The following is a 25734-nucleotide window of genomic DNA, read 5'->3' as shown; positions in this document are numbered from 1 at the left end:
TAAAACATTTTTTAGACATCATCATACAAGAATGATAAAAAAACATCACATAATAATACACATTAACGCATATGTTTGGCGATATGCCTAAAGAAGGCATTGCAGGCAAAAAAAATTACAATCTCACCTCAATTCACAACTAACTTAATGATATGCATAGTTGCATTTACAGTGTCCTACGCCTAAATATAGTGGTATGTAAAAAGATACTAAACAACAATCATGTAAAATCATGACTACGGCTGGTGACACTAGTTGCACAATAGTGACCCCGCACTATTGAGGATGGGGATTCCAGAGGAAAAGTGGTGCACCAACCTCATTGTTATAGCAACACCCTCTTAAACATGATTGGATAATCGTGTCATCCCATTGGTTTACCCATATGTCAGTCAACTAATCTCTGCTTCCTGGTTCTCCTGGCTGTCAAAGAAGAGTTGTATCACCGTTCTCAGTTTACGCCCTGGCGCTGTTATCATCAATTAAACATATAAATCAGTAAGTGAACGATTTAGATACATATTTTGTGCCTTTTCCTTATTGTTCTATTGATAATATGAAAAGTTAAACGACTGGCAGCGAGCCAGACAATATCATGCGGAACGTCAATGCGACATTGTATCCATTGCTAGAACCCTCTCTCCACTGCGCCTTCATAAACGTTTTCTGTTCTACGATAATGATACGGATTTCAGTTTTATTTTACACCGTTGTATAGAATAGAAACAGTGTGAAATAGAGTTATAATTTATTCCTGTTGCCTTTGCATTGGATAGCCAGTATCACCGAAATGGGGATGGATTTACATATTGTTTTTCATAATGCAATGTTTAAGAATTGGAAAAAAAATGCTTAGTTAGTTTGGCCTCTAAATTGACATTGTCGTGTTTGTGTAACCTTCATTTGAGTTGATGTCACTGTTATTATATGTGTATTTGTTTCCACTAACTATAAGTCTCAAGCTAAGATTGTGTCTTAGAGTGATTTACTGTATCTAATGTGGATGGTGGCGTCTGTCTCTCGCGTAATCATATCTCTTCCTCATGAGGTTCTCTGTGTCATTTCTTCATTTTTTGTCATTCAGTTGAAGAAACGGCTGCTCCCATGTGGATTTTGGTCCTGGTGTGTTGGGTGGAGATGCGTGTAGCCATGTGGGCTATGGTCCTGGTGTGTTGGGTGGAGATGCGTGTAGCCATGTGGGCTATGGTCCTGGTGTGTTGGGTGGAGATGCGTGTAGCCATGTGGGCTATGGTCCTGGTGTGTTGGGTGGAGATGCGTGTAGCCATGTGGGCTATGGCCCTGGTGTGTTGGGTGGAGATGCGTGTAGCCATGTGGGCTATGGCCCTGGTGTGTTATGTTGGAGATGTGTCACCAGGAAGTAATGCCATTCTGAAACCAATCATTGACTTGTCTCTCTGCATGGACTGGGCTATAAGACCCCTCCCCATTCATCAGCCATTGTAGTATAGAGCAAATGAGGGTTAAATTCCTTGTTTAACCTTTCTGTTACTGGCCCAACGCTCTAACCAGTAGGCTACCTGCCTCACTCTAACACATTCACTGGATCAACAAGATGGTGTCATACTCCTGCTACATAAACTTTTTTTATTTTCTTATAATCATATATTTTATTTTATGATCCCTCTGATAAACACATAATACACAGGTAATAAACACATCATGCAGCTTTAATGTCTCATCCAAAAGGATTTCCCTGTCTACATTCATGACAGATAAGAAAATGACATATGAAAATGTTTATTCTCATAGTCATCCTATGAGGGAAATCATTACCTCTGGCCTAGCGAAACAAGAGCTGCTGGTGTGCATGCATAAACAACTCTGATGTTTGCTCCGTTAAAGATTAGAATAGATTGAAAATGATGTGTCTTCAAGCAGATTGTCAGAGCACCTGGCCCTAGCCGATTGGCTCTTTGCTCTCGGGTCACGCCCTCTCCACATGATCACCTGTCATGTCATTGCAATATAACCCAGTGTATCTAACTCAGTCCACTGCTCTGTGTGTTGTGCTGCAGGACCAGCATCAATGGCGTTCCGGAAGGCCTTGAAAGGGACAGCTATCATCGGGACTGGGGCGGCCGCTGCTCTTCTGGGCCTGTCACAACTGTCGGAATACAGAAAGACGCAGGTAGGCCTGGGAGATTTGAGACATTGAGATTATTTAGTGGGTTAGGTTGCATTTTACACAATCTGCTTGTGTTGTCGTTTTGTAAACTCGTTTTTCTGATACTTGTATGGATGTTGAGTTTGTATGCTGCATTGAGGACATTAACGTTTTCTAATCTGATCTTATGTTGCCAAGGTTGTGGTTGTCTGTTTCTAAAGTCAGGACCTGTAAATGACACCTCAGAGTCCCTCTGCTGCAGGTTACGTATAGTAACGAGAGTGGGAGAGCATCTGACAATGGCAGGGCAGGCTCCTGTGAGTCTACTAGGGAACGGCCATCTGGGCAGCAGGTTGGCATTTATTGGGAAGACTAATGTACTGGAGGCAGCTGTGTGGTCACTAGCTGGCACACACCTTAAGCCTAACCTGAAAGTAAGACCAAATAGAGCACATTTTTTTCATGAATTTTTACAATATAGCCAATTTTGACTTTGCAGCTGGCCCATCTAGCGGAATTCACTCAGTTCTGCCTCCAGGACAAGATTCATGACAGTAAACGTCAGCCTGCATCTGGGCATGTCTTATCTAGACTGAGGAATGTGTTCCACTTTTATTCAACACTATACTGCTTAGATGGGACTGCTGTGTAGAGTAAAGTTGACCTGAATATGAAGACAGTCAATGGGACTGCTGTGTAGAGTGAAGTTGACCTGAATATGAAGACAGTCAATGGGACTGCTGTGTAGAGTGAAGTTCACCTGAATATGAAGACAGTCAATGGGACTGCTGTGTAGAGTAGAGTTGACCTGAATATGAAGACAGTCAATGGGACAAACCCTGATCATAAAATAGCTCAATTTCTGTCTCAATTTGCCATAAACTGCCTTCGGGAGTGGTAAGATGGACTTTAGCTATGTGACGTGAGTAGTTCTTATGTCTTATTTCATTTACGTTCAGACAAGTAAGGGAACATGACTTATGATGTTTGATTAGTATACTGAAATAATCAACACTATTTCGGCGACAAACAAACAAACGGAGGTGCAATGGGAGTCCTGATTATTTTTCATTTAATCAAATCTGATGAAGCTCGTGTGGATCATGTAGCATAGCGTCTGAAACTCTAGGGAACTGGCAAAAATACCCCTCCATGATGTTTCCATGGCAATGCATCACTTGATATTATTCATAGGGCAACTGCAGTGTGAACAAGCATTAGCCTGGTCCCAGATCAGTTTGTGCCGAACATGTTTGACGTGATAATGACTATATTGACAGCACAAACCATTCTGAGACCAGGAGACCACTGCATCACTGTAGACCAGGGATTGAAATAGCCAAGGAGTCACGCGGGTAACGTTAGAAAGAGAGAAACAGGTGCATCTTGACCTCTGAACCTAGTCAGAACCTCAGATATAAATACGACTTACAGTATACCTTCTATTTCAATGGTATGTTATTACAAGTAACATACCAGGTCACTTGTCCAAAGCATCTGAGCCTTTGTGTGACCCTTTGTCCTAATGTGAACTTTTATTTCTGTATCCTGGTATGATATCTTGTCCCCCAACCTTCCTCCCAAACAAGAATAAATGGGTAAGCAAAAGTCAAACGCCTCCGAATAAATAATAATAATCTGCAATCATGCATGCGGACGACGGTAGCCATCACTAACTAACCCTTGAGATTCTACTGCTAATTGGATAAATATGTCTGCTTGGTCTCCTCTGTGACAAGGGCACAATCTCTTTCTCTCTTTCAGCTTGAACGTTTTTTTGTTTTCTGGCGGTGGGCGATTGGACATTTGCATGACATCCACTGTCTCACTGACTCCATGTACTCAACGTGATTGCAGGGCAGACTGCCACTTAATTGTCTGTGGGTGTTTAAATATGCACGTCCATGGAAATAGACACTAATTATTTGATCTTGTTTGCTGTTACGGTCCTAAATTACAAATGCCCGGGTTTCATTCACAGATTTGCAAGTCAAATGGACCAAGTGGCGTCGCAGCAGCTCGATGTAATCATTTAGAGAATAAAATGTTAAATAGAAAAAGGAATAAAATGTTTCATTATGGCAGCCATCCTTGACTTGCTTGTCCCCATGATCCTTGAGTTCAGAACAGACTTGATTTGACTTTGTTCTTTTTTCCTCGAGTTATTTTGTGCGTTTGCATATCAGACACCAGGAATCATTGTTATTATCGAAGTACTACAAGCAGGGGTCTTTCTGTATGAATATGATTGCGGGTACAACCCTTAACAATATGCGTACCTGATTTTGTTGTTGTGACCATAGATATCTATGGTCGTGACAATGTTGTTGTGACAATGTAGACACATCTATCCCAGAGGAGATTATCCAAGGTTTAAGGCATTGCTTTATGCCTTCACTAATCTCTGAACCCAGAACCAAATCTTGATTATGTTCACAGTCTGTCACAAAAGACTATGCCTTCACTAAAATAGATTTAACTGTGTATGTACTGCATGTTGTCCAGGCACGGCTGGCGTATGTAGCGGCGGAGGGGGAGTTACAGCAGCCGTTTAAAGATGAGCTCCCAACCAGACAGGCTCAGCTCTCCACCCTGCAAGACACTGAGGAGTTTGACGTCCTTGTCGTAGGGGGAGGGGCCACAGGCTCCGGATGTGCCTTAGACGCTGTCACACGCAGTGAGTCCCCAATGAACTGCACCGTTTTGGGAAAACCTTTTTGGGTTGGGGGTCAATTACATTTCAGTTCAGTCAATGTGCAGGAGAGTCGAGGCTATTCTTCTCCCAATATTATGAGGCCCTCAATGCAATATGCATGCCCTGCCATTTTCCCTTCATGAATATTATACGACAGGAGAAGCACATGGGAGTCATAACCTAGCAAAAGCCTCCTGAATAGCTCTGACTCTGAGGGTGCGTCCGAAATGGCACCCTATTCCCTATATAGTGCACTATGTTTGACCAGAGCCCTGGTTGAAGGTAGTGCGCTATATAGGGAATAGGGTGCCATTTCAGCCAGTCTGAGTCTAAATCCTAGTCTTGTCTTGATCTGTCTCTGTGTCTCTGCTCTGCTAGACCTTAAGACTGCCCTGGTGGAGAGGAATGATTTCTCATCGGGGACCAGCAGCCGCAGCACCAAGCTCATCCACGGGGGAGTACGTTACCTCCAAAAGGCCATCATGAAATTAGATTACGAACAGGTAAACGGCTCGCTTCTCCCATGCTGCCTGACAGTTGGTTCCCTCTGTGATCACATTGCTTTGTTTTCCCCCGTTGTGGACATTTGTCATTGAAAAGAGATTGAGAGGTTGGAAGATTCAGAGGGTTTTAGGGCACTAGGTGTTTCCAATAATCCTTCTTTAGTCTCGTATTGTGTTAATGCTACGAGCATACTCATACTATTCTACCAACATGCACTGTATTACATACTCATACTATTCTACCAACATGCACTGTATTACATACTCATACTATTCTACCAACATGCACTGTATTACATACTCTCACTATTCTACCAACATGCACTGTATTACATACTCACACTATTCTACCAACATGCACTGTATTACATACTCATACTATTCTACCAACATGCACTGTATTACATACTCATACTATTCTACCAACATGCACTGTATTACATACTCATACTATTCTACCAACATGCACTGTATTACATACTCATACTATTCTACCAACATGCACTGTATTACATACTCATACTATTCTACCAACATGCACTGTATTACATACTCATACTATTCTACCAACATGCACTGTATTACATACTCATACTATTCTACCAACATGCACTGTATTACATACTCACACTATTCTACCAACATGCACTGTATTACATACTCATACTATTCTACCAACATGCACTGTATTACATACTCATACTATTCTACCAACATGCACTGTATTACATACTCACACTATTCTACCAACATGCACTGTATTACATACTCATACTATTCTACCAACATGCACTGTATTATGTGTTAGATGATATCTAGCCATTTTACTGTACCTCTAAACCCCTCTTTCCCCTGTTCTCAGTACATGATGGTGAAAGAGGCTCTCCACGAGCGCTCCAACCTGCTAGAAATCGCCCCTCATCTGTCTGCCCCACTACCCATCATGCTCCCTGTTTACAAGTAAGACACGAGTCCATACAGTTAGTAGAATGAGAGTTACACCCTGTCAACTGAAAATGTTATGAGTGGTTGGTGGTTGTTCAACCGGATACAAGCCAGATGGCCATTCTGTATAACAGACAGCAATACCAGGTGTCCTCTAATGGTTACCTCTAACGGTTACCTCTAATGGTTACGTCTAATGGTTACGTCTAATGGTTACCTCTAATGGTTACCTCTAACGGTTACCTCTAATGGTTACGTCTAATGGTTACGTCTAATGGTTACCTCTAATGGTTACCTCTAACGGTTACCTCTAACGGTTACCTCTAACGGTTACCTCTAATGGTTACGTCTAATGGTTACGTCTAACGGTTACCTCTAATGGTTACGTCTAACGGTTACCTCTAATGGTTACCTCTAACGGTTACCTCTAACGGTTACGTCTAATGGTTACCTCTAATGGTTACGTCTAACGGTTACCTCTAATGGTTACTTACCTCTAATGGTTACTGACTGAAAGTCACTCTGCATAAGAGCATCTGCTAAATGACCAACATGTAAATGTAATGGCTGAATGTACTCTGTCTACTGGGCTGGTATAAAGATGCTGTACTGTACTATCTGTGTATAGATGGTGGCAGCTGCCGTACTACTGGGCTGGTATAAAGATGCTGTACTGTACTATCTGTGTATAGATGGTGGCAGCTGCCGTACTACTGGGCTGGTATAAAGATGCTGTACTGTACTATCTGTGTATAGATGGTGGCAGCTGCCGTACTACTGGGCTGGTATAAAGATGCTGTACTGTACTATCTGTGTATAGATGGTGGCAGCTGCCGTACTACTGGGCTGGTATAAAGATGCTGTACTGTACTATCTGTGTATAGATGGTGGCAGCTGCCGTACTACTGGGCTGGTATAAAGATGCTGTACTGTACTATCTGTGTATAGATGGTGGCAGCTGCCGTACTACTGGGCTGGTATAAAGATGCTGTACTGTACTATCTGTGTATAGATGGTGGCAGCTGCCATACTACTGGGCTGGTATAAAGATGTACGACCTGGTGGCTGGAGGCCAGTGTCTGAAGAGCAGCTATGTGCTCAGTAAGAACAAGGCCCTGGAACTCTTCCCCATGCTGAAGAAAGACAAGCTGGTAGGAGCCATCGTCTACTATGATGGTGAGTAGTTCTCATTGTTATCTTCATTCAAAGGGCTTTTTAGTCCAGGGTTAGGTTTAATATGGGTCCGGGGAACTGCTCCAAAATGTATTACACTCTGGATAAGAGCGTCTGCTAAATGACTAGAATGTAAATGTAAATGAATTGCTAGACATACTAACACTTCAGTCAGTTATGCTCCTATAGGATGGTAATAACCTTCTCATTTATCAAGAGGCTTCCCTTCTGTTTGCTAAGTGGGCTATGTCTAGTGCCGGTACATGTCTAGCGCCGGTACATGTCTAGCGCCGGTACATGTCTAGCGCCGGTACATGTCTAGCGCCATACATTAAGAATTCATATTAGCCCACACTGTTAATAAACAAAACAAAATTCATGTTCATAAAAATAATGCCTTTTTCCCAACAGTAACAACATTTTATTTCCTTACTGTGGGTGTGATTTAAATGTGACCCAAGTCAACAACAAGACAAGACACAAGGGAGCCGGTGGCCATCAGATCTCATAAGTCCATTGATGCCTGAACCAATGCGTCTGCGAGCAGCTTGTGCGCTCTATGTGCCTTGGGCCAAGGCTGTGAAGTGTGTGCGTGGCCACGGAGACGACCAATCATATGTTCCTGCTCTATCTGGGTGTATTCTGTGCAGATAATGTCCCGTTAGTTGACTGGAGGCCTCTCTTTTTCACACCAACAGCAGCCAACTCTGTGTCTGAAGGCTGTCTGAATCAGTCAGTCTACATTTAGATTCTACTGGGTCCCTCCAAGAGTGGAAAGCTCTTCTCTGAGGGGGAGAATATATCAGGCCAGATATCTGAGCAGCAGTTCGTCACATTCACTCACTTGACTTTCTGAGGAAAAGAGTGAGGCATGTTGATATTTTTTTTGTAGCATTTTGTTTATTTGAATGCGTTTAGATTATTGCTAATTTGTAATTTGCATAACATATTTTTAGTTTAACATTTCTTCCAGGTGGAATGTATGGGTATGTATTGTCTCTGGGAGTACTGTCTGTCTACCAGCTAACAGAGAGAATATTCGGAGGGGTTTTGTGTTGGGTTGAAGCAGCATTGTTGGGTTGGTTTGTACCCCTCCCCCCAGGAGGCAGAGGGGGTCTTTTCTCTCCAATTATTCCGTCTGGAACAATCACGGCCGTGACATTTCAGAAGCTGACCTTCTCTGCTACCGCGGCTCAGAGAAGAGGATAGCAGTACCGTGGTCTGACTGCCAGCCTGCTCTGTCTCCTCCTCTTCTTCGGCCTGCCGGGTGGGATCTTAGACAGCACCAGTGTTACTCATTTCCCAGGAGACCAGTGTGGTCCAACACACACACACACACACACAAAAGACAGGAGTCCTCATTCTTACTAATTCATTCTGCACAATTGTGTAATTGATTTTTTCAGCAAGCAACCATGAACTGGTTTGTTAGACGTACCGTATTTTGAGATACCAACCAGGTCTCCAGTCATACCTTCTGCTGCCTAATGTGAGGCGTCAGCTCAGCCAAGCACACCCCAGCCCCACTCCAGCCCACCTCAGCCCACCCCAGGCCAGCCCTGCCCACCCTATCCCACCCTAGCCGACCCCATTCCAGCCCACCCCAACCCTGGCTGTCACAACTAGCCCTGTCACCTCTCTTTCCCATCTCACAAGCTCTCTCACTCTAGTGATTTGAGTAGCACCAGGAAGCATGGATGAGGACCGGGCCCTGAGGGCAGGAATGAACCAAATGCCCCTGCAAGGGATTCCCACACATTAGATACACCACAGCCACACTGCACTTCAAGGCGCCGTTCCAATACTATTTAACTTTTTGGGCAACCCGACCAAATTCACATAGAAATGTGAGTTATAGATCTGTAATTCTCATTGAAACCAAGTCTAAGAAGCAGTAGATCTGTTCTATGTGTGCTATTTCTATGATTCTATTCTTAAGTTTAGTTTTTTGCGTTTTTTACTTTCAAACAGCTGAAAATACAATATTTTTGTTTATGGAAAATATATTTCACAGCGGTTTAGATGGTACAATGATTCTCTACACTATAATTGCTTGTTTTGGCACATAAACTGGAATTAGGCGAACTATTCAGATTTTTCACAACCAGGAAATGGCGGAACAATTTCTGCATAGAGCACCTTTAAAGAAATCTTACTTCCTTGTTTCTATTTCTCTTCGACCCACTATCGACCTATCGTCTCTCCCCCTTCACCCCCCCCCCCCCACCCAGGACAGCATAATGATGCTCGTATGAACCTGGCGATCGCCCTGACAGCAGCCAGACATGGTGCTGCCATCGCTAACTACACAGAGGTGGTCCACCTGCTGAAGAAGACAGACGCAGTGACGGGCAAGGAGAAGGTCTGTGGGGCGCGCTGCAGGGACGTTATTACAGGTACGCATGCACACACACACACACACACACACACACACACACAAAGACACAGTATGACGGTGGTTTTTGATTGAAACTGTTATGATCTCTCACAGGAAATGAATTTGACGTCAGAGCCAAATGTGTCATCAACGCCACGGGACCGTTCACTGACTCTCTGAGGAAAATGGACGACGGGAAAAACACTAACATTTGCCAGCCCAGTGCTGGGGTTCACATAGTTATCCCTGGTTATTACAGGTACAGTACAGGGACAGCACCACACTGTCACATCTTCACACCAGGGACAGCACCACTCTGTCACACTTTCACACCAGGGACAGCACCACACTGTCACACCTTCACACCAGGGACAGCACCACACTGTCACACCTTCACACCAGGGACAGCACCACCCTGTCACACCTTCACACCAGGGACAGCACCACCCTGTCACACCTTCACACCAGGGACAGCACCACTCTGTCACACCTTCACACCAGGGACAGCAACACCCTGTCACACCTTCACACCAGGAACAGGACCACACTGTCACACCTTCACACCAGGGACAGCAACACTCTGTCACACCTTCACACCAGGGACAGCACCACACAGTCACACCTTCACACCAGGGACAGCAACACTCTGTCACACCTTCACACCAGGGACAGCACCACTCTGTCACACCTTCACACCAGGGACAGCACCACACAGTCACACCTTCACACCAGGGACAGCACCACACTGTCACACCTTCACACCAGGGACAGCACCACACTGTCACACCTTCACACCAGGGACAGCACCACACTGTCACACCTTCACACCAGGGACAGCAACACCCTGTCACACCTTCACACCAGGGACAGCAACACTCTGTCACACCTTCACACCAGGGACAATAGCACCCTCACAACCAGTTAAACTTAGGTCATGAATTTAAATTCAACTCATGAATTGAAAAGTGTCCTTTATTTTTAATGAGGGAATTTCAATTCAGCAGCGCTGACCAACCAGGTCTTCCTAAATGTAGTTGTCATATCCATAGCCCCTCCTCCCTCTGCCCTGTTCTTGTAGTCCTGACAACATGGGTCTCCTGGACCCGGCAACCAGCGACGGCCGTGTCATCTTCTTCCTGCCCTGGGAGAAGATGACCATCGCCGGGACAACGGACACGCCCACTGACGTCACCGCCCATCCCATCCCCAGGGAGGAAGACATCAACTTCATCCTGAACGAAGTCCGCAATTACCTCAGCCCTGATGTAGAGGGTACGTAACCCCCCCCCAAACTACCTCAGCCCTGATGTAGAGGGGACGTAACCCCCCCAAACTACCTCAGCCCTGATGTAGAGGGTCCGTAACCCCCAAACTACCTCAGCCGTGATGTAGAGGGTCCGTAACCCCCAAACTACCTCAGCCCTGATGTAGAGGATACATAACCCCCCCAAACTACCTCAGCCCTGATGTAGAGGGTCCGTAACCCCCAAACTACCTCAGCCGTGATGTAGAGGGTCCGTAACCCCCAAACTACCTCAGCCCTGATGTAGAGGATACGTAACCCCCCCAAACTACCTCAGCCCTGATGTAGAGGATACGTAACCCCCAAACTACCTCAGCCCTGATGTAGAGGATACGTAACCCCCAAACTACCTCAGCCCTGATGTAGAGGATACGTAACCCCCAAACTACCTCAGCCCTGATGTAGAGGATACGTAACCCCCAAACTACCTCAGCCCTGATGTAGAGGATACGTAACGTTGACTTTCAAACAGCACAGCAGCTAGTAATTATGCTGGAGACACTACAGGCTTGATTTTCTGATTGTTTAGCTTGAAATGGGTTTGCCGTTTGATGTAATACCTGTCCGATGCCTCTGTGCCTCAGGTAACGATCTCTGTCACCACATGCAGATGAGATTCACTGTGTTCTCTGACTGGTTCTAGGACCTCTGATAAGATATGATATGATGTGGTCATTTGATTTAGCAGAATCTTGTGTGCGATACTGACTCTGTCCTCTCCCTGTGGTCCTCAGTGAGGAGAGGAGACGTCCTGGCAGCATGGAGTGGTATCCGTCCTCTGGTCACTGACCCCAACTCTAAAGACACCCAGTCCATCTGCAGGAACCACATAGTCAACGTCAGCGACAGCGGCCTGGTCACCATTGCAGGTCAGTGCCTACTCTAAAACAAGTTGTATCCTGATTCAGTGCTATATACCTGTAGTAGTTTATAGTGTGTTAGTAGCCATCAATAGCCCTTAGCCTATAGACTTTTTCCTGCTCAAATTTGATAGGGCATGTCCTGTATTCTGTCTGGCCATGTATCTAATAATAATGATAATTTGGTGGGTGTTTGTATTTGTCCTATTTCATATATCTACAAGTGTGTATTATACACGTGTGAATTGGAAATGTGTTTTTTGCAAATCCCACTCCCCCTGAGACACCCTCAGAGAGCAATTAGGGTTAAGTGCCTTGCTCAAGAGCACATCGACAGATGTTTCACCTTATCGGCTCAGGGATTTGAACTAGCGACTTTCGGTGACTGGCCCAATGCACTAACCGCTAAGCTACCCCTATCGTATCTGGTGTGTGTAACGTGGATGATCCCATCACCTCAGGTGGGAAGTGGACAACATACCGCTCCATGGCGGAGGAGACCCTGGACGCAGCGGTTGCAGCCCACAGGCTGGGGGGCGGGCCCAGTAAGACAGTGGGTCTGGTGCTGGAGGGGGGCCAAGACTGGACCCCCACCTTGTACATCCGACTGGTGCAGGACTACGGCCTGGAGAATGAGGTGGGGACAGACCCTTCCCATAGACCTTCAGTCTTTAGCCACCATTTTGGATCTATAATTCTCCCTAAGGCCATGTCAATTGCACTATGGTTACACAGGCAGTGCCTTGCAAAAGTATTCATCTCCCTTGGCGTTTTTCCTATTTTGTTGCATTACAACCTGTCATTTAAATGGATTTTTATTTGGATTTCATGTAATGGACATACATAAAATAGTCCAAATTGGTGAAGTGAAATTAAAAAAATAACTTGTTTCAAAAACTTCTAAAAAATAAATAACGGAAAAGTGGTGCGTTCATATGTATTCACCCCCTTTGCTATGAAGCCCCTAAATAAGTTCTGGTGCAACCAATTACCTTCAGAAGTCACATAATTAGTTAAATAAAGTCCACCTGTGTGCAATCTAAGTGTCACATGATCTCAGTATATATACACACCTGTTCCGAAAGGCCCCAGAGTCTGCAACACCACTAAGCAAGGGGCACCACCAAGCAAGCGGCACCATGAAGACCAAGGAGCTCTCCAAACAGGTCATGGACAAAGTTGTGGAGAAGTACAGATCAGGGTTGGGTTATAAAAAAATATATCCGAAACTTTGAACATCCCACGGAGCACCATTCAATCCATTATTAAAAAATTGAAATAATATGGCACCACAACAAACCTGCCAAGAGAGGGCCGCCCACCAAAACTCACGGACCAGGCAAGGAGGGCATTAATCAGAGAGGCAACAAAGAGACCAAAGATAACCCTGAAGAAGCTGCAAAGCTCCACAGCGGAGATTGGAGTATATGTCCATAGGACCACTTTAAGCCGTACACTCCACAGAGCTGGGCTTTACGGAAGAGTGGCCAGAAAAAAGCCATTGCTTAAAGAAAAAAAATAAGTTTGGTGTTTGCCAAAAGGCATGTGGCAGACTCCCCAAACATATGGAAGAAGGTACTCTGGTCAGATTAGACTAAAATTGAGCTTTTTGACCATCAAGGAAAACGCTATGTCTGGCGCAAACCCAACACCTCTCATCACCCCGAGAACACAATCCCCACAGTGAAGCATGGTGGTGGCAGCATCAGCTGTGGGGATGTTTTTCATCGGCAGGGACTGGGAAACTGGTCAGAATGGAAGGAATGATGGATGGCGCTAAATACAGGGAAATTCTTGAGGGAAACTTGTTTCAGTCTTACAGAGATTTGAGACTGGGACGGAGATTCACCTTCCAGCAGGACAATGACCCTAAGCATAATGCTAAAGAAACACTTGAGTGGTTTAAGGGGAAACATTTAAATGTCTTGGAATGGCCTAGTCAAAGCCCAGACCTCAATCCAATTGAGAATCTGTGGTATGACTTAAAGATTGCTGTACACCGGCGGAACCCATCCAACTTGAAGGAGCTGGAGCAGTTTTGCCTTGAAGAATGGGCAAAAATCCCAGTGGCTAGATGTGCCAAGCTAATAGAGACATACCCCAAGAGACTTGCAGCTGTAATTGCTGCAAAAGGTGGCTCTACAAAGTATTGACTTTGGGGGGGGGGGGGGGTGAATAGTTATGCACGCTCATGTTTTCAGTTTTTTTGTGTTATTTCTTGTTTGTTTCAGAAGAAAAAATATTTTGCATCTTCAAAGTGGTAGGCATGTTGTGTAAATCAAATGATACAAACCCCCCCAAAATCAATTTTAATTCCAGGTTGTAAGGCAACAAAATAGGAAAAATGCCAAGGGGGGTGAATACTTTCGCAAGCCACTGTATATCATATATCAGAACATGTAACGTTGGTTAACGGTTGGATGAAGGTTGAAAATGTTGAGATGATGTTGCGTTACAAGACAGCAGTACACAGGGATATTGATCCGAGGCTCTAGACCAGGGGTATTCAACTCTTACCCTACGAGGTCCGGCGCTTGCTGGTTTTCTGTTCTACCTGATAATTAATTGCAAACACCTGGTGTCCCAGGTCTAAATCAGTCCCTGATTAGAGGGGAACAATGAAAAAAGGTAGTGGAACTGGCTTGGAGGTCCAGAGTTGAGTTTGAAGGCTCTAGACCAGACCAGTGTACTTCCCTTTCAAGGTTTTAGAAGTCATCTGTACCAGGTAGGCTCCACTTCCTATCTATGTTAACTTCTCATTAGAGAAAGCCTTCCCCACCATTAGGTTTTTTTCTATAATATTCCAAAAGGTCAGTGTTCATATTTTGACAGCATTTGACCTTTTGTTGAGAGAGCTAAGCCAACCATCTGAATAGCAATAACCCCTTGTTTGGTCCAAACACATGATAAATCATAGACATAACTGTATGTACCCATCACCCACCTCAGCATATCCAAAACATTGGAGCTGTGCTGAAAGATCGTATCGATCCACAAGGAGTTGCCTTTTAACAGCTGCCTGCTGCGTTTCACAATACTCTCTCAATACTGTCTTTGGCAAACGCTGTTGGTCATATTCAAACAAAACCATTAACTGGTCTTCAATCATAAAGTGTCACCCTAAACCTTGTTTCATTGATTATATGACCCCACACAATGCCCTCTCACAGTGCAATGCCATTTTGTCTTGGTAAAACCTCAAACATGGATTGCGGTTTTGATTGAATAGTGCCATGTTTCCCATAATTCCACAGGTTGCCCAGCACCTGGCAGCGACGTACGGGGGGAAGGCATTCGACGTGGCCAAGATGGCGCGGGTCACTGGGAAGAGGTGGCCCATCGTAGGGAAGAGACTGGTCTCTGAATTCCCTTACATTGAGAGTGAGGTGCAGTAAGGCTACTACAGAATACTGCATCAGATTTGTAAAAAACAGCATGTTTATGTACACACACACACACACACACACACACACACACACACACATCATGACCATAGACTATTATGTTCTATTATCTATCCAATTGAAACACTCCCCCCACCCTCCTCCAGGTGAGGTATGCCATTAAGGAGTATGCTTGTACAGCCATCGATGTGATCGCCAGGCGCACACGGCTGGGTTTCCTCAACGTGCAGGCTGCTGATGAGGCACTGCCACGCATCGTAGAGATCATGGGAAAGATGCTGGACTGGAGTGATGAAAAGAGGACGGTACGTCACTAACTGTTGTTCCCGTCTTCTAGACTGTAGTTCAAATGACTGTCTGGCAGTGTTACAGAAAGTATTTTAGAACACCTTTTAAATAACATATACAAACAAAGAAATACTTTTTTATGTTTAAAAATAACAACTTGCCTTAATATCTATCTTTAAATCCATCTTTGTATGATTTCCTGTCCAGTAAAGACTTAGGACCTGTTTTAATACAACCATTGTTTTAATGATTCAGTGACTACAATGCATTCTCTCATTCTCACTCACTGGACTAATAATAATGTTTTGATTTGAGTAGGGCCAACCCTAAATCCATGTGCTGCTATTCCGTTTTATAGGAGCGCTGGAGCCGCTGTTAGATCAGAGTATAATAGTAGGCGCTACGCCCTTCCTGGATTTCCCCCTCCAGGGGGGTGTGTGTGAACTTTCCCCCAGTTCTGGTATTCCTGTTGTCCTGCTCTTTACAGGTTTAGTACACGATGCATGAGTTCCTTTTACTTTATAAGTTGTTGTTACAGTTAGCTATGATCCCTTTTCATGAATTATGACTTAAATGAGTTATGATTAAAGTTATGAAGAACATACACTATATATACAAAAGTATGTGGACACCCCTTCAAATTAGTGGATTCGGCTATTTCAGCCACACCCGTTGCTGGCAGGTGTATAAAATCGAGCACACAGCCGTGCTATCTCCATAGACAAATATTGGCAGTTGAATGGCCTTACTGAAGAGCTCAGTGACTTTCAACGTGGCACCGTCATAGGATGCCACCTTTCCAACAAGTCAGTTTGTCAAATGTGTACCCTGCTAGAGCTGCCCCGGTCAACTGTAAGTGCTGTTATTGTGAAGTGGAAACGTCTAGGAGCAACAACGGCTCAGCCGTGAAGTGGTAGGCCATACAAGCTCACAGAACAGGACCGCCGAGTGCTGAAGCGCCTAGCGCGTAAAAATCCTCTGTCCTCGGTTGCAACACTGACTACTGAGTTCCAAACTGCCTCTGGAAGTAACGTCAGCACAATAACTGTTCGTCGGGAGCTTCATTAAATGGGTTTCCATGGCCGAGCAGCCGCACACAAGCCTAAGATCACCTAGCGCAATGCCAAGCGTCGGCTGGAGTGGTGTAAAGCTCGCCGGCATTGGACTCTGGATCAGTGGAAACGTGTTCTCTGGAGTGATGAATCACGCTTCACCATCTGGCAGTCCGACGGACGAATCTGAGTTTGGCTGATGCCAGGAGAACGCTACCTGCCCCAATGCATAGTGCCAACTGTAAAGTTAGGTGGAGGAGGAATAATGGTCTGGGGCTGTTTTTCATGGTTTGGGCTAGGCCCCCTAGTTCCAGTGAAGGGAAATCTTAACGCTACAGCATACAATGACATTCTAGACGATTCTGTGCTTCCAACTTTGTGGTAACAGTTTGGGGAAGGCCCTTTCCTGTTTCAGCGTGACAATGCCCCCGTGCACAAAGCGCGGTCCATACAGAAATGGTTTGTCGAGATCGGTGTGGAAGAACTTGACTGGCCTGCACAGAGCCCTGACCTCAACCCAATCGAACACCTTTGGGATGAATTGGAACGCCGACTGCGAGCCAGGCCTAATCGCCCAACATCAGTGCCCGACCTCACTAATGCTCTTGTGGCTGAATGGAAGCAAGTCCCCGCAGCAATGTTCCAATATATAGTGGAGAGCCTTCCCAGAAGAGTGGAGCAGCAAAGAGGGGACCAACTCCATATTAATCCCCATGATGTTAGAATGAGATGTTTGACGAGCAGGTGTCCACATACTTTTGGTCATGTATTGTAACTTATCTTCGCTACCATGGTTTGTTTAGGAGGAGCTGGAAGCTGCTAAGAAGTTCCTGTACCTTGAGATGGGCTACAGGTCCCGCTCTGAGCAGCTGACCGGGACCTCAGAGATCACACTGGACACACAGGAAGTGGCAAAGTACTCTACTTCCTGTCTACTTTACTCTCTACTTCCTGTTTACTTTACTCTCTTCTTCCTGTTTACTTTACTCTCTACTTCCTGTCTACTTTACACTACTTCCAGTCTACTTTACTCTCTAAGGCAGGGGTGTAAAACTCAATCAGCGCCAGGGCCATATTGAAACAAAAAAAACGAATTTGCGTCCAGCCTATTATGTTTTTTTACAAAAACAAACGTGCATACAACTGGCCCAAACAAGCCATTGTTTTATTAGAAAAAATATGGCCCTTTACAATGTCCACTTACATTGCCTTCGGAAAGTATTCAGACCCCTTGACTTTTTCCACATTTTGTTACGTCACAGCCAATTCTAAAATTGATTAAATTGTTTGTTTTTTCATCAATCTACACACAATAACCCATAAAGACAAATGACAAAGAAAATACAGGTTTTTAGAAATGTTTGCTAATTTATTAAAAATAGAAAACTGAAATATCACATTTACATAAGTATTCAGACCCTTTACTCAGTACTGTCTTCTTGAGTATGACACTACAAGCTTGGCACACCTGTATTTGGAGAGTTTCTCCCATTCTTCTCTACAGATCCTCTCAAGCTCTGTCAGGTTGGATGGGGAGCGTCGCTGCACAGCTATTTTCAGGTCTCTCCAGAGATGTTCGATCGGGTTCAAATCCGGGCTCTGGCTGAGCCACTCAAGGACATTCAGAGACTTGTCCCGAAGCCACTGCTGCGTTGTCTTGGCTGTGTGCTTAGGGTCGTTGTCCTGTTGGAAGGTGAACCGAGCGCTCTGGAGCAGGTTTTTATGAAGGATCTCGCTGTACTTTGCTCCGTTCATCTTTGCCTCGATCCTGACTAGTCTCCCAGTCCCTGCCGCTGAAAAACATCCCCACGGCATGATGCTGCCACCACCATGATTCACCGTAGGGATGGTGCCAGGTTTCCTCCAGACATGACGCTTGGCATTCAGGCCAAAGAGTTCAATCTTGGTTTCATCAGACCAGAGAATCTTGTTTCTCATGGTCTGAGACTCATTAGGTGTCTTTTGGCAAACTCCAAGCAGGCTGTCATGTGCCTTTTACTGAGGAGTGGCTTCTGTCTGGCCACTTTACCATAAGGCCTGATTGGTGGAGTGCTGCAGAGATGGTTGTCCTTCTGGAAGGTTCTCCCATCTCCACAGAGGAACTCTGGAGCTCTGTCAGATTGACCATCGGGTTCTTGGTCACCTCCCTGACCAAGGCCCTTCTCCCCCAATTGCTCAGTTTGGCCGGGTGGCCAGCTCTATGAAGAGTCTTGGTGGTTCCAAACTTATTCCATTTAAGAATGATGGAGGCCACTGTGGGACCGTATATAGACAGGTGTGTGCCTTTCCAAATCATGTCCAATCAATTGAATTTACCACAGGTGGACTCCAATCAAGTTGTAGAAACATCTCAAGGATGATCAATGGAAACAGGATGCACCTGAGCTCAATTTCGAGTCTCATAGCAAAGGGTCTGAATACTTATGTAAATAAGGTATTTCTGTTTTTTATTTTTAATACATGTCTAAAAACCTGTTCTCGCTTTGTCATTATGGGGTACTGTGTGTAGATTGCTGAGGATAAAAAAAATAAAAAAACAATTTTAGAATAAGGCTGTAACGAAACAAAATGTGGAAAAAGTCAACGGATCTGAATACTTTCAAAAGGCACTGTATGTACATAGGATGCTGTATATAGCATTTGTAACATATTAAAACAAAAGAAGAGCTCAGTAATATTTGTCCAGCCTGCTGCTATGCTTGCAGATGTGCATAATATGCTGCGACCCTCATCACAAAGTATTTAAAAACTCCAAATAACAAAAATGTAGCTAGGTTGTTGTAACATTTAAACTTAAAACATGTGTTTAATGTTTTTGCACTGCATGGATTATCGGTGCGGTTGAATGCAGCATTGCTGTATGGTGCACTCAAAATGTCTTGTAGATGAGTAGTCAGCCTAGCCTACTGCTCAAGTGTTGCTGTTGTTGTGGAAAACTCGATCCAAAGATTAAGGCAGAGACTATTTAATTGTATAATAGAAAAATCTTTAATGCATACCAGCAGCTGCAAGGCTGTCTCTGATCTCAGTCTGGGAAGAACTTGGAGGGGAGATGGTTAAATCTCCCTTTTATATAGTGTGAGGTGATAATACAATCATATTGTTAACACAACAGTTATTTTATACAAGCAACAGTTCCGGAACACAATGGCCTTGTGTTAGGGTGCACACATACCAGGAGTCTATGAAAGGCATAACATCACAGTCCAACACAGAACATATCTCTTGAGAAGTGACAACAGCTCACCCCAAATTATGCCACCACACTGTAACAGGCCTACATGTTTCTCCTTTGCATGGTGTTTTGTTGCAGGTTTAGTTTTTTGGTTATTCACTGTCAAGCTTTAAAAACCGAAGCCAGACTGCAACATGTTAGTAGCCTAGCTAGGACTGTGGCATGTGTCTGGACACTTTCCCTCGGCTGCGCGCTGGAAACGGGACACACGAACGCAATGCAGTTGATGTTGAATTCACCGACGTGAGCGTGCATCAGGCTGTAATTTCATAAAGTAGATGACTCAACTGTTCACTCATTTATACTCGCTTGTGTGTCCTATTGTCCTTTAGTAGTCATTTATACCCACGTGTGAATCCTTTATCTTATAACTTTTTGACGACCAAGATTACATTTTCTGTAGACTACAGCAATGACTCGTTGGAACCGAAACGTGGCATGGACATGTAGCCTACAACACGTATAAACTTTGGGTCCGGTAGAAGATTTGGTCAGTGCCATTGGTGATGACATGATACAGCTCACTGGCTGGCTGTGTGGGTCTGGAACAGGCGCTATGTGGCAATGCACTGCCGTTTGGCGTGCAGCGCGTTGACAGTGCTTGCTGTGACTTATAGTGCAGCGCACTGTGGCTGTATGGAAGCGGGACAAAATGAATTGACAACCCAAATCATTGCGCGGGTCCAGATAGAAATGTGTCACAGGCCGGATTCTGCCCGCGGGCCTTGTGTTTGACACGTGTTCTAAGGGAGCAACTGACTGGATTGAGATGGACCCCTGATATACCAAGGGGTCAATCTCAATTCAGGCAGTTGCTCCCTCCCATCTGACCTTCTTAAGTCACTCCCCTTGAGATGTTGCCACGATTTGAGATGATGATTGCATTAATAGCTCTGTCTGATTGACAGGTACACAAACCGGTTCCACAAGTTTGACAAAGACAGTAAAGGCTTCATCACCACAGTGGACGTTCAGAGGGTCTTACAGGTGAGAAACTTTCCCATCTCTCTTTGGAATCTTTTTCCATGTGTGCAGACTGGGCTCATGTAAACTGTGTGCAAAGGCCATTGCTAAGCAACTAACAAAAGAGGTGTGGCGTTATTTCCTGATATTTTGTCTCACTGGTCTCTCTCCCCCTCCCAGAACATAATTTCCTGATATTTTGTCTCACTGGTCTCTCTCCCCCTCTCAGAACATAATTTCCTGATATTTTGTCTCACTGGTCTCTCTCCCCTTCTCAGAACATAATTTCCTGATATTTTGTCTCACTGGTCTCTCTCCCCCTCTCAGAACATCATTTCATGATATTTTGTCTCACTGGTCTCTCTCCCGCTCTCAGAACATAATTTCCTGATATGTTATCTCACTGGTCTCTCTCCCCCTCCCAGAACATCAGTGTTCAGATTGATGAGAACGCTCTCCATGAAATCCTCAACGAAGTGGACCTCAACAAGAATGGACAGGTGGAGCTGAATGAGTTTTTACAGGTAGGTGTTTTTTGTGTGTATGTATGTATTTGTGTGTGTGTCCCCTGTCCTCCCTCCACTAATAAGAGGACTCATTAATTCTCAGGCCCATGGTCAATATTCTCTCTCGCTCTCTCTCCTCTCTTGCTCTCTCTTTCTTTCTTTCTTTCTTTCTTTCTTTCTTTCTTTCTTTCTTTCTTTCTTTCTTTCTTTCTTTCTTTCTTTCTTTCTTTCTTTCTTTCTTTCTTTCTTTCTTTCTTTCTTTCTTTCTTTGTTTCTTTACCGTGAGAAGCTAAACAAACAGACCAGGCTGGAGAACATGATAATACACTCCTCAGGGAGAAGGATAAATTACCCAACCCCCCCCCCCCCCAAACACACACACACACACACACACACACACACACACCAACACTCAGCTACAGAACAGGTAGATGCTCCCATTAGTTTTACATGATTACAACATTCCAATTAATAGAGAATAGGTGATTCTGTTCGCTGGGTGTTTTTTCCCTTGTGCGAGTGGCAAGGCATGACAGACCCTCCTATGAAGGGAGCTGTAGGTGTGAAAGCCTAACTGGGAGTATGTTCTCTCCTGACCTGATACAGATCATTAGAGGCTGAAACATATGACAATGCCTCCAGGTAATGAGGGTGAGATAGATCTACAGTACTTCCAGGTTGTTAGTAGTCATCATGTGATCAATTAGGAAGTATAATGCTGAGGACCATAGAATACCTTTATTATAAGAACTGTTGACAGGAGATGACTTTCCATGGTAAAGTAAAAATCCCAAAATGGTTTGGGGTACTGTAAAACCGGTGTACTACTACTACTACTACTATCAGTGTTAGTAGTATTAGTGCTCTGTCCAGACACGACCAGACTACCCCTGGAGTTTAGATCCTGCTCCAGCATTATAATGCATCTCTATCCCTGCCTCATACAAATACAGTGCATTCGGAAAGTATTCAGACCCCTTGACTTTATCCACATTTTGTTATGCTACAGCCTTATTCTAAAATGGATTAAATTGTTTTTCCCCCCTCATCAATCTACACACAATACCCTATAATGACAAAGCAAAAATATGTTTTTAGAAATGTTTGCAAATTTATTACAAATAAAAAACTGAAATATATCACATTTACATAAGTATTCAGACCCTTTACTCAGTACTTTGTTGAAGCACCTTTGGCAGCCATTACAGCCTGGAGTCTTCTTGGGAATGACGCTATAAGCTTGGCACACCTGTATTTGGGGAGTTTCTCCCATTCTCTGCAGATCCTCTCAAGCTCTTTCAGGTTGGATGGGGAGCGTCGCTGCACAGCTATTTTCAGGTCTCTACAGAGATGTTAGATCGGGTTCAAATCCGGGCTCTGGCTGGGCCACTCAAGGACATTCAGATACTTGTACCGAAGCCACTCCTGCGTTGTCTTGGCTGTGTGCTTAGGGCCGTTGTCCTGTTGGAAGGTGAACCTTCACCACAGTCTGAGGTCCTAAGCGCTCTGGAGCAGGTTTTCATCAAGGATCTCTCTGTACTTTGCTCCGTTCATCTTTCCTTTGATCCTGACTAGTCTCCCAGTCCCTGCCGCTGAAAAACATCCCCACAGCATGATGCTGCCACCACCATGATTCACCATAGAGATGGTGCCAGGTTTCCTCCAGACGTGACACTTGGCATTCACGCCAAAGTGTTCAATCTTGGTTTCATCAGACCAGAGAATCTCGTTTCTCATGGTCTGAGAGTCCTTTAAATGCCTTTTGGCAAACTCCAAGTGGGCTGTCATGTGCCTTTTACTGAGGAGTGGCTTCCATCTGACCACTCTACCGTAAAGGCCTGATTGGTGGAGTGCTGCAGAGATGGTTGTCCTTCTGGAAGGTTCTCCCATCTCCACAGAGGAACTCTGGAGCTCTGTCAGAGTGATCATCGGGTTCTTGGTCACCTCCCTGACCAAGACCCTTCTCCCCCGATTGCTCAGTTTGGCCGGGCGGCCAGCTCTAGGAAGAGTCTTGGTGGTTCCAAACTTCTTCAATTTAAGAGTGATGGAGGCCACTGTGTTCTTGGGGACCTTCAATGCTGCATATTTTTTTTGGTACCCTTCCCCAGATCTGTGCCTCGACACAATCCTGTCTCGGAGCTCTACGGACAATTCCTTCGACCTCATGGGTTGTTTTTTGCTCTGACATGCACTGTCAACTGTGGGACCTTATATAGACAGGTGTGTGCCTTTCCAAATCATGTCCAATCAATTGAATTTACCACAGGTGGACTCCAATGAAGTTGTAGAAACATCTCAAGCATGATCATTGGAAACAGGATACACCTGAGCTCAATTTCGAGTCTCATAGCAAAGGGTCTGAATACTTATGTAAATAAGGTATTTCTGTTTTTCATTAGTTTTTTCGCTTTGTCATTATAGGGTATTGTGTGTAGATTGATGAGGAAAAAATTAATGTAATCAATTTTAGAATAAGGCTGTAACGTAACAAAATGTGGAAAAAGTCAAGGGGTCTGAATACTTTCCAAATGCACTGTACACACACACACACACACACACACACACACACACACACACACATGCACACAGCGTATCTCGTTGCATTAGTTTGATACCTTGCATTACATCCAGTTTCCTCATCCTCTATATTCCCTCTGTTCCCTGCTCCCAGCTGATGAGTGCTGTGAAGAAGGGCCAGGTGTCTGACAGCAGGTTGGCCATCCTCATGAAGACAGCTGAGGAGAGCCTGGACCTGAGGGCACCTGTGTCTGTGGACCGCAGTGGAGGAGGGGTGTGAGGGGAACCCATCCGCACCGTACCACCACACCGTACCATTACACCGTACCACCACACTGTACCACTACTCCGTACCACCACACCGTACCACTACACCGTACCACCACACCGTACCACCACAACTTACCACCACCACTACACCGTACCACCACACTAACCAGAGCTGTGGTACTAAGGATGACAGGGATGGCAGGGATGGATGGAAGGGATGCCAAGAAGAAGACTGCCTGGACCTGGTGTCATTATGGTTCAACGTTGCAGTGATAGGGAGAAGTCATAGGGTGATAAGTATTGTAAACAACAAGAGTACAAATTAGATTTTTATCCTAATTTAAAGATTAATATGTGTCAACCCTGAGTGTTTTATTGTGAAGTTGAAGCTAGATAAGGGCGGCAGATAGCCTAGCGGTTAAGAGCGTTGGGCCAGTAACCGAAAGGTCAGTGTGCCCTTGAGCAAGGCACTTTACCCTAATTGCTCCTGTAAGTCGCGCTGGATAAGAGCGTCTGCTAAATGGCTAAAATGTAAATGTAAAATGTAGTTTGATGTTAGACATTTTTTATAATAATTTTTTTAATTCATATTTTCATGGAGGGAGACAGGGAGTATGTGGCCAGTTTTCCATGACACTGGATTCTCACTACTACAAAGTCAATCAGTGCCTCTGAATAATTCTGTAACTCACTGTTCATACTGTTTTTATATAATCTCATCATTGCTTCGCCTTTTATGCTCCAGTTATATGGCTTTGTAATATATTTTTTATTGTTCAGTCTTATTGATGTTATCGGTGATTTATGGATGTCCACATTTCACTGGAACTGTACTTTGGACGTGGTTCTTATGCCAGTTCACCAGTACAAGAACCAGTTCCGCCTCTTAGTGGACAACTGGCATTACAGTACCATGCAGTTTATTCATACTCAAGCTTAACGTTTCCACCTCTTCGTTTCTGACTTCAGCATGTTACTGTAACTTTAACTCACTGTTCCTCGCTGCAGTGCCATTGTATAATTAAGCAATAAGGCACCTCGGGGTTTGTGGTATATGGCCAATGTACCACGGCTAAGGGCTGTTCTTAGGCACGACGCAACGCGAAGTGCCTGGATACAGCCCTTAGCCGTGGTATATTGGCCATATACCACAAACCCCGAGGTGCCTTATTGCTATTATAAACTGGTTACCAACATAATTAGAGCAGTACAAATAAATGTTTATCATACCCATGGTATACAGTCTGATATACCACGGCTGTGAGCCAATCAGCATTCAGGGCTCGAACCACCCAGTTTATAATGGCCAATATACCACTGCTAAGGGCTGTTAGTCACGACGCGAAGCGGAGTGCCTGGATACAGCCCTTAGCCGTGGTATATTGGCTATATACTGTACCTCAAAACCCTGAGGTGCCTTATTGCTATTATAAACTGGTTAAGTTACCAACATAAATAAAACAGTGAACATGGATTTTTGCATCATACCCGTGGTATATTGTCTGATATACACACAGC

At 44.5% G+C, this 25734-nt stretch overlaps 1 protein-coding gene across 1 annotated transcript; it reads left to right on the top strand.

Moving 5' to 3' along the window:
* Window positions 1-416: 416 nt before the first annotated feature.
* On the top strand, window positions 417-25238 carry LOC311109599 (glycerol-3-phosphate dehydrogenase, mitochondrial-like). The gene is made up of 17 exons (XM_084152530.1): window positions 417-498; window positions 2037-2149; window positions 4631-4802; window positions 5199-5323; window positions 6186-6283; window positions 7281-7444; window positions 9673-9837; window positions 9933-10077; window positions 10897-11090; window positions 11856-11990; window positions 12443-12618; window positions 15236-15367; window positions 15532-15690; window positions 17529-17641; window positions 20869-20947; window positions 21349-21447; window positions 24101-25238. Exons 2-17 carry the CDS (start codon window positions 2048-2050, stop codon window positions 24224-24226), a joined length of 2184 nt encoding a protein of 727 aa, XP_084008656.1. The 5' UTR covers window positions 417-498; window positions 2037-2047; the 3' UTR covers window positions 24227-25238.
* Window positions 25239-25734: the final 496 nt, after the last annotated feature.

Source organism: Coregonus lavaretus, assembly GCF_964263955.1.
Source record: "Coregonus lavaretus genome assembly, chromosome: 35".
NCBI classification, from domain to species: domain Eukaryota; kingdom Metazoa; phylum Chordata; class Actinopteri; order Salmoniformes; family Salmonidae; genus Coregonus; species Coregonus lavaretus.
The sequence above is the reverse complement of the archived record's forward strand: the minus strand, read 5'-3'. Positions and strand labels throughout refer to the sequence as shown.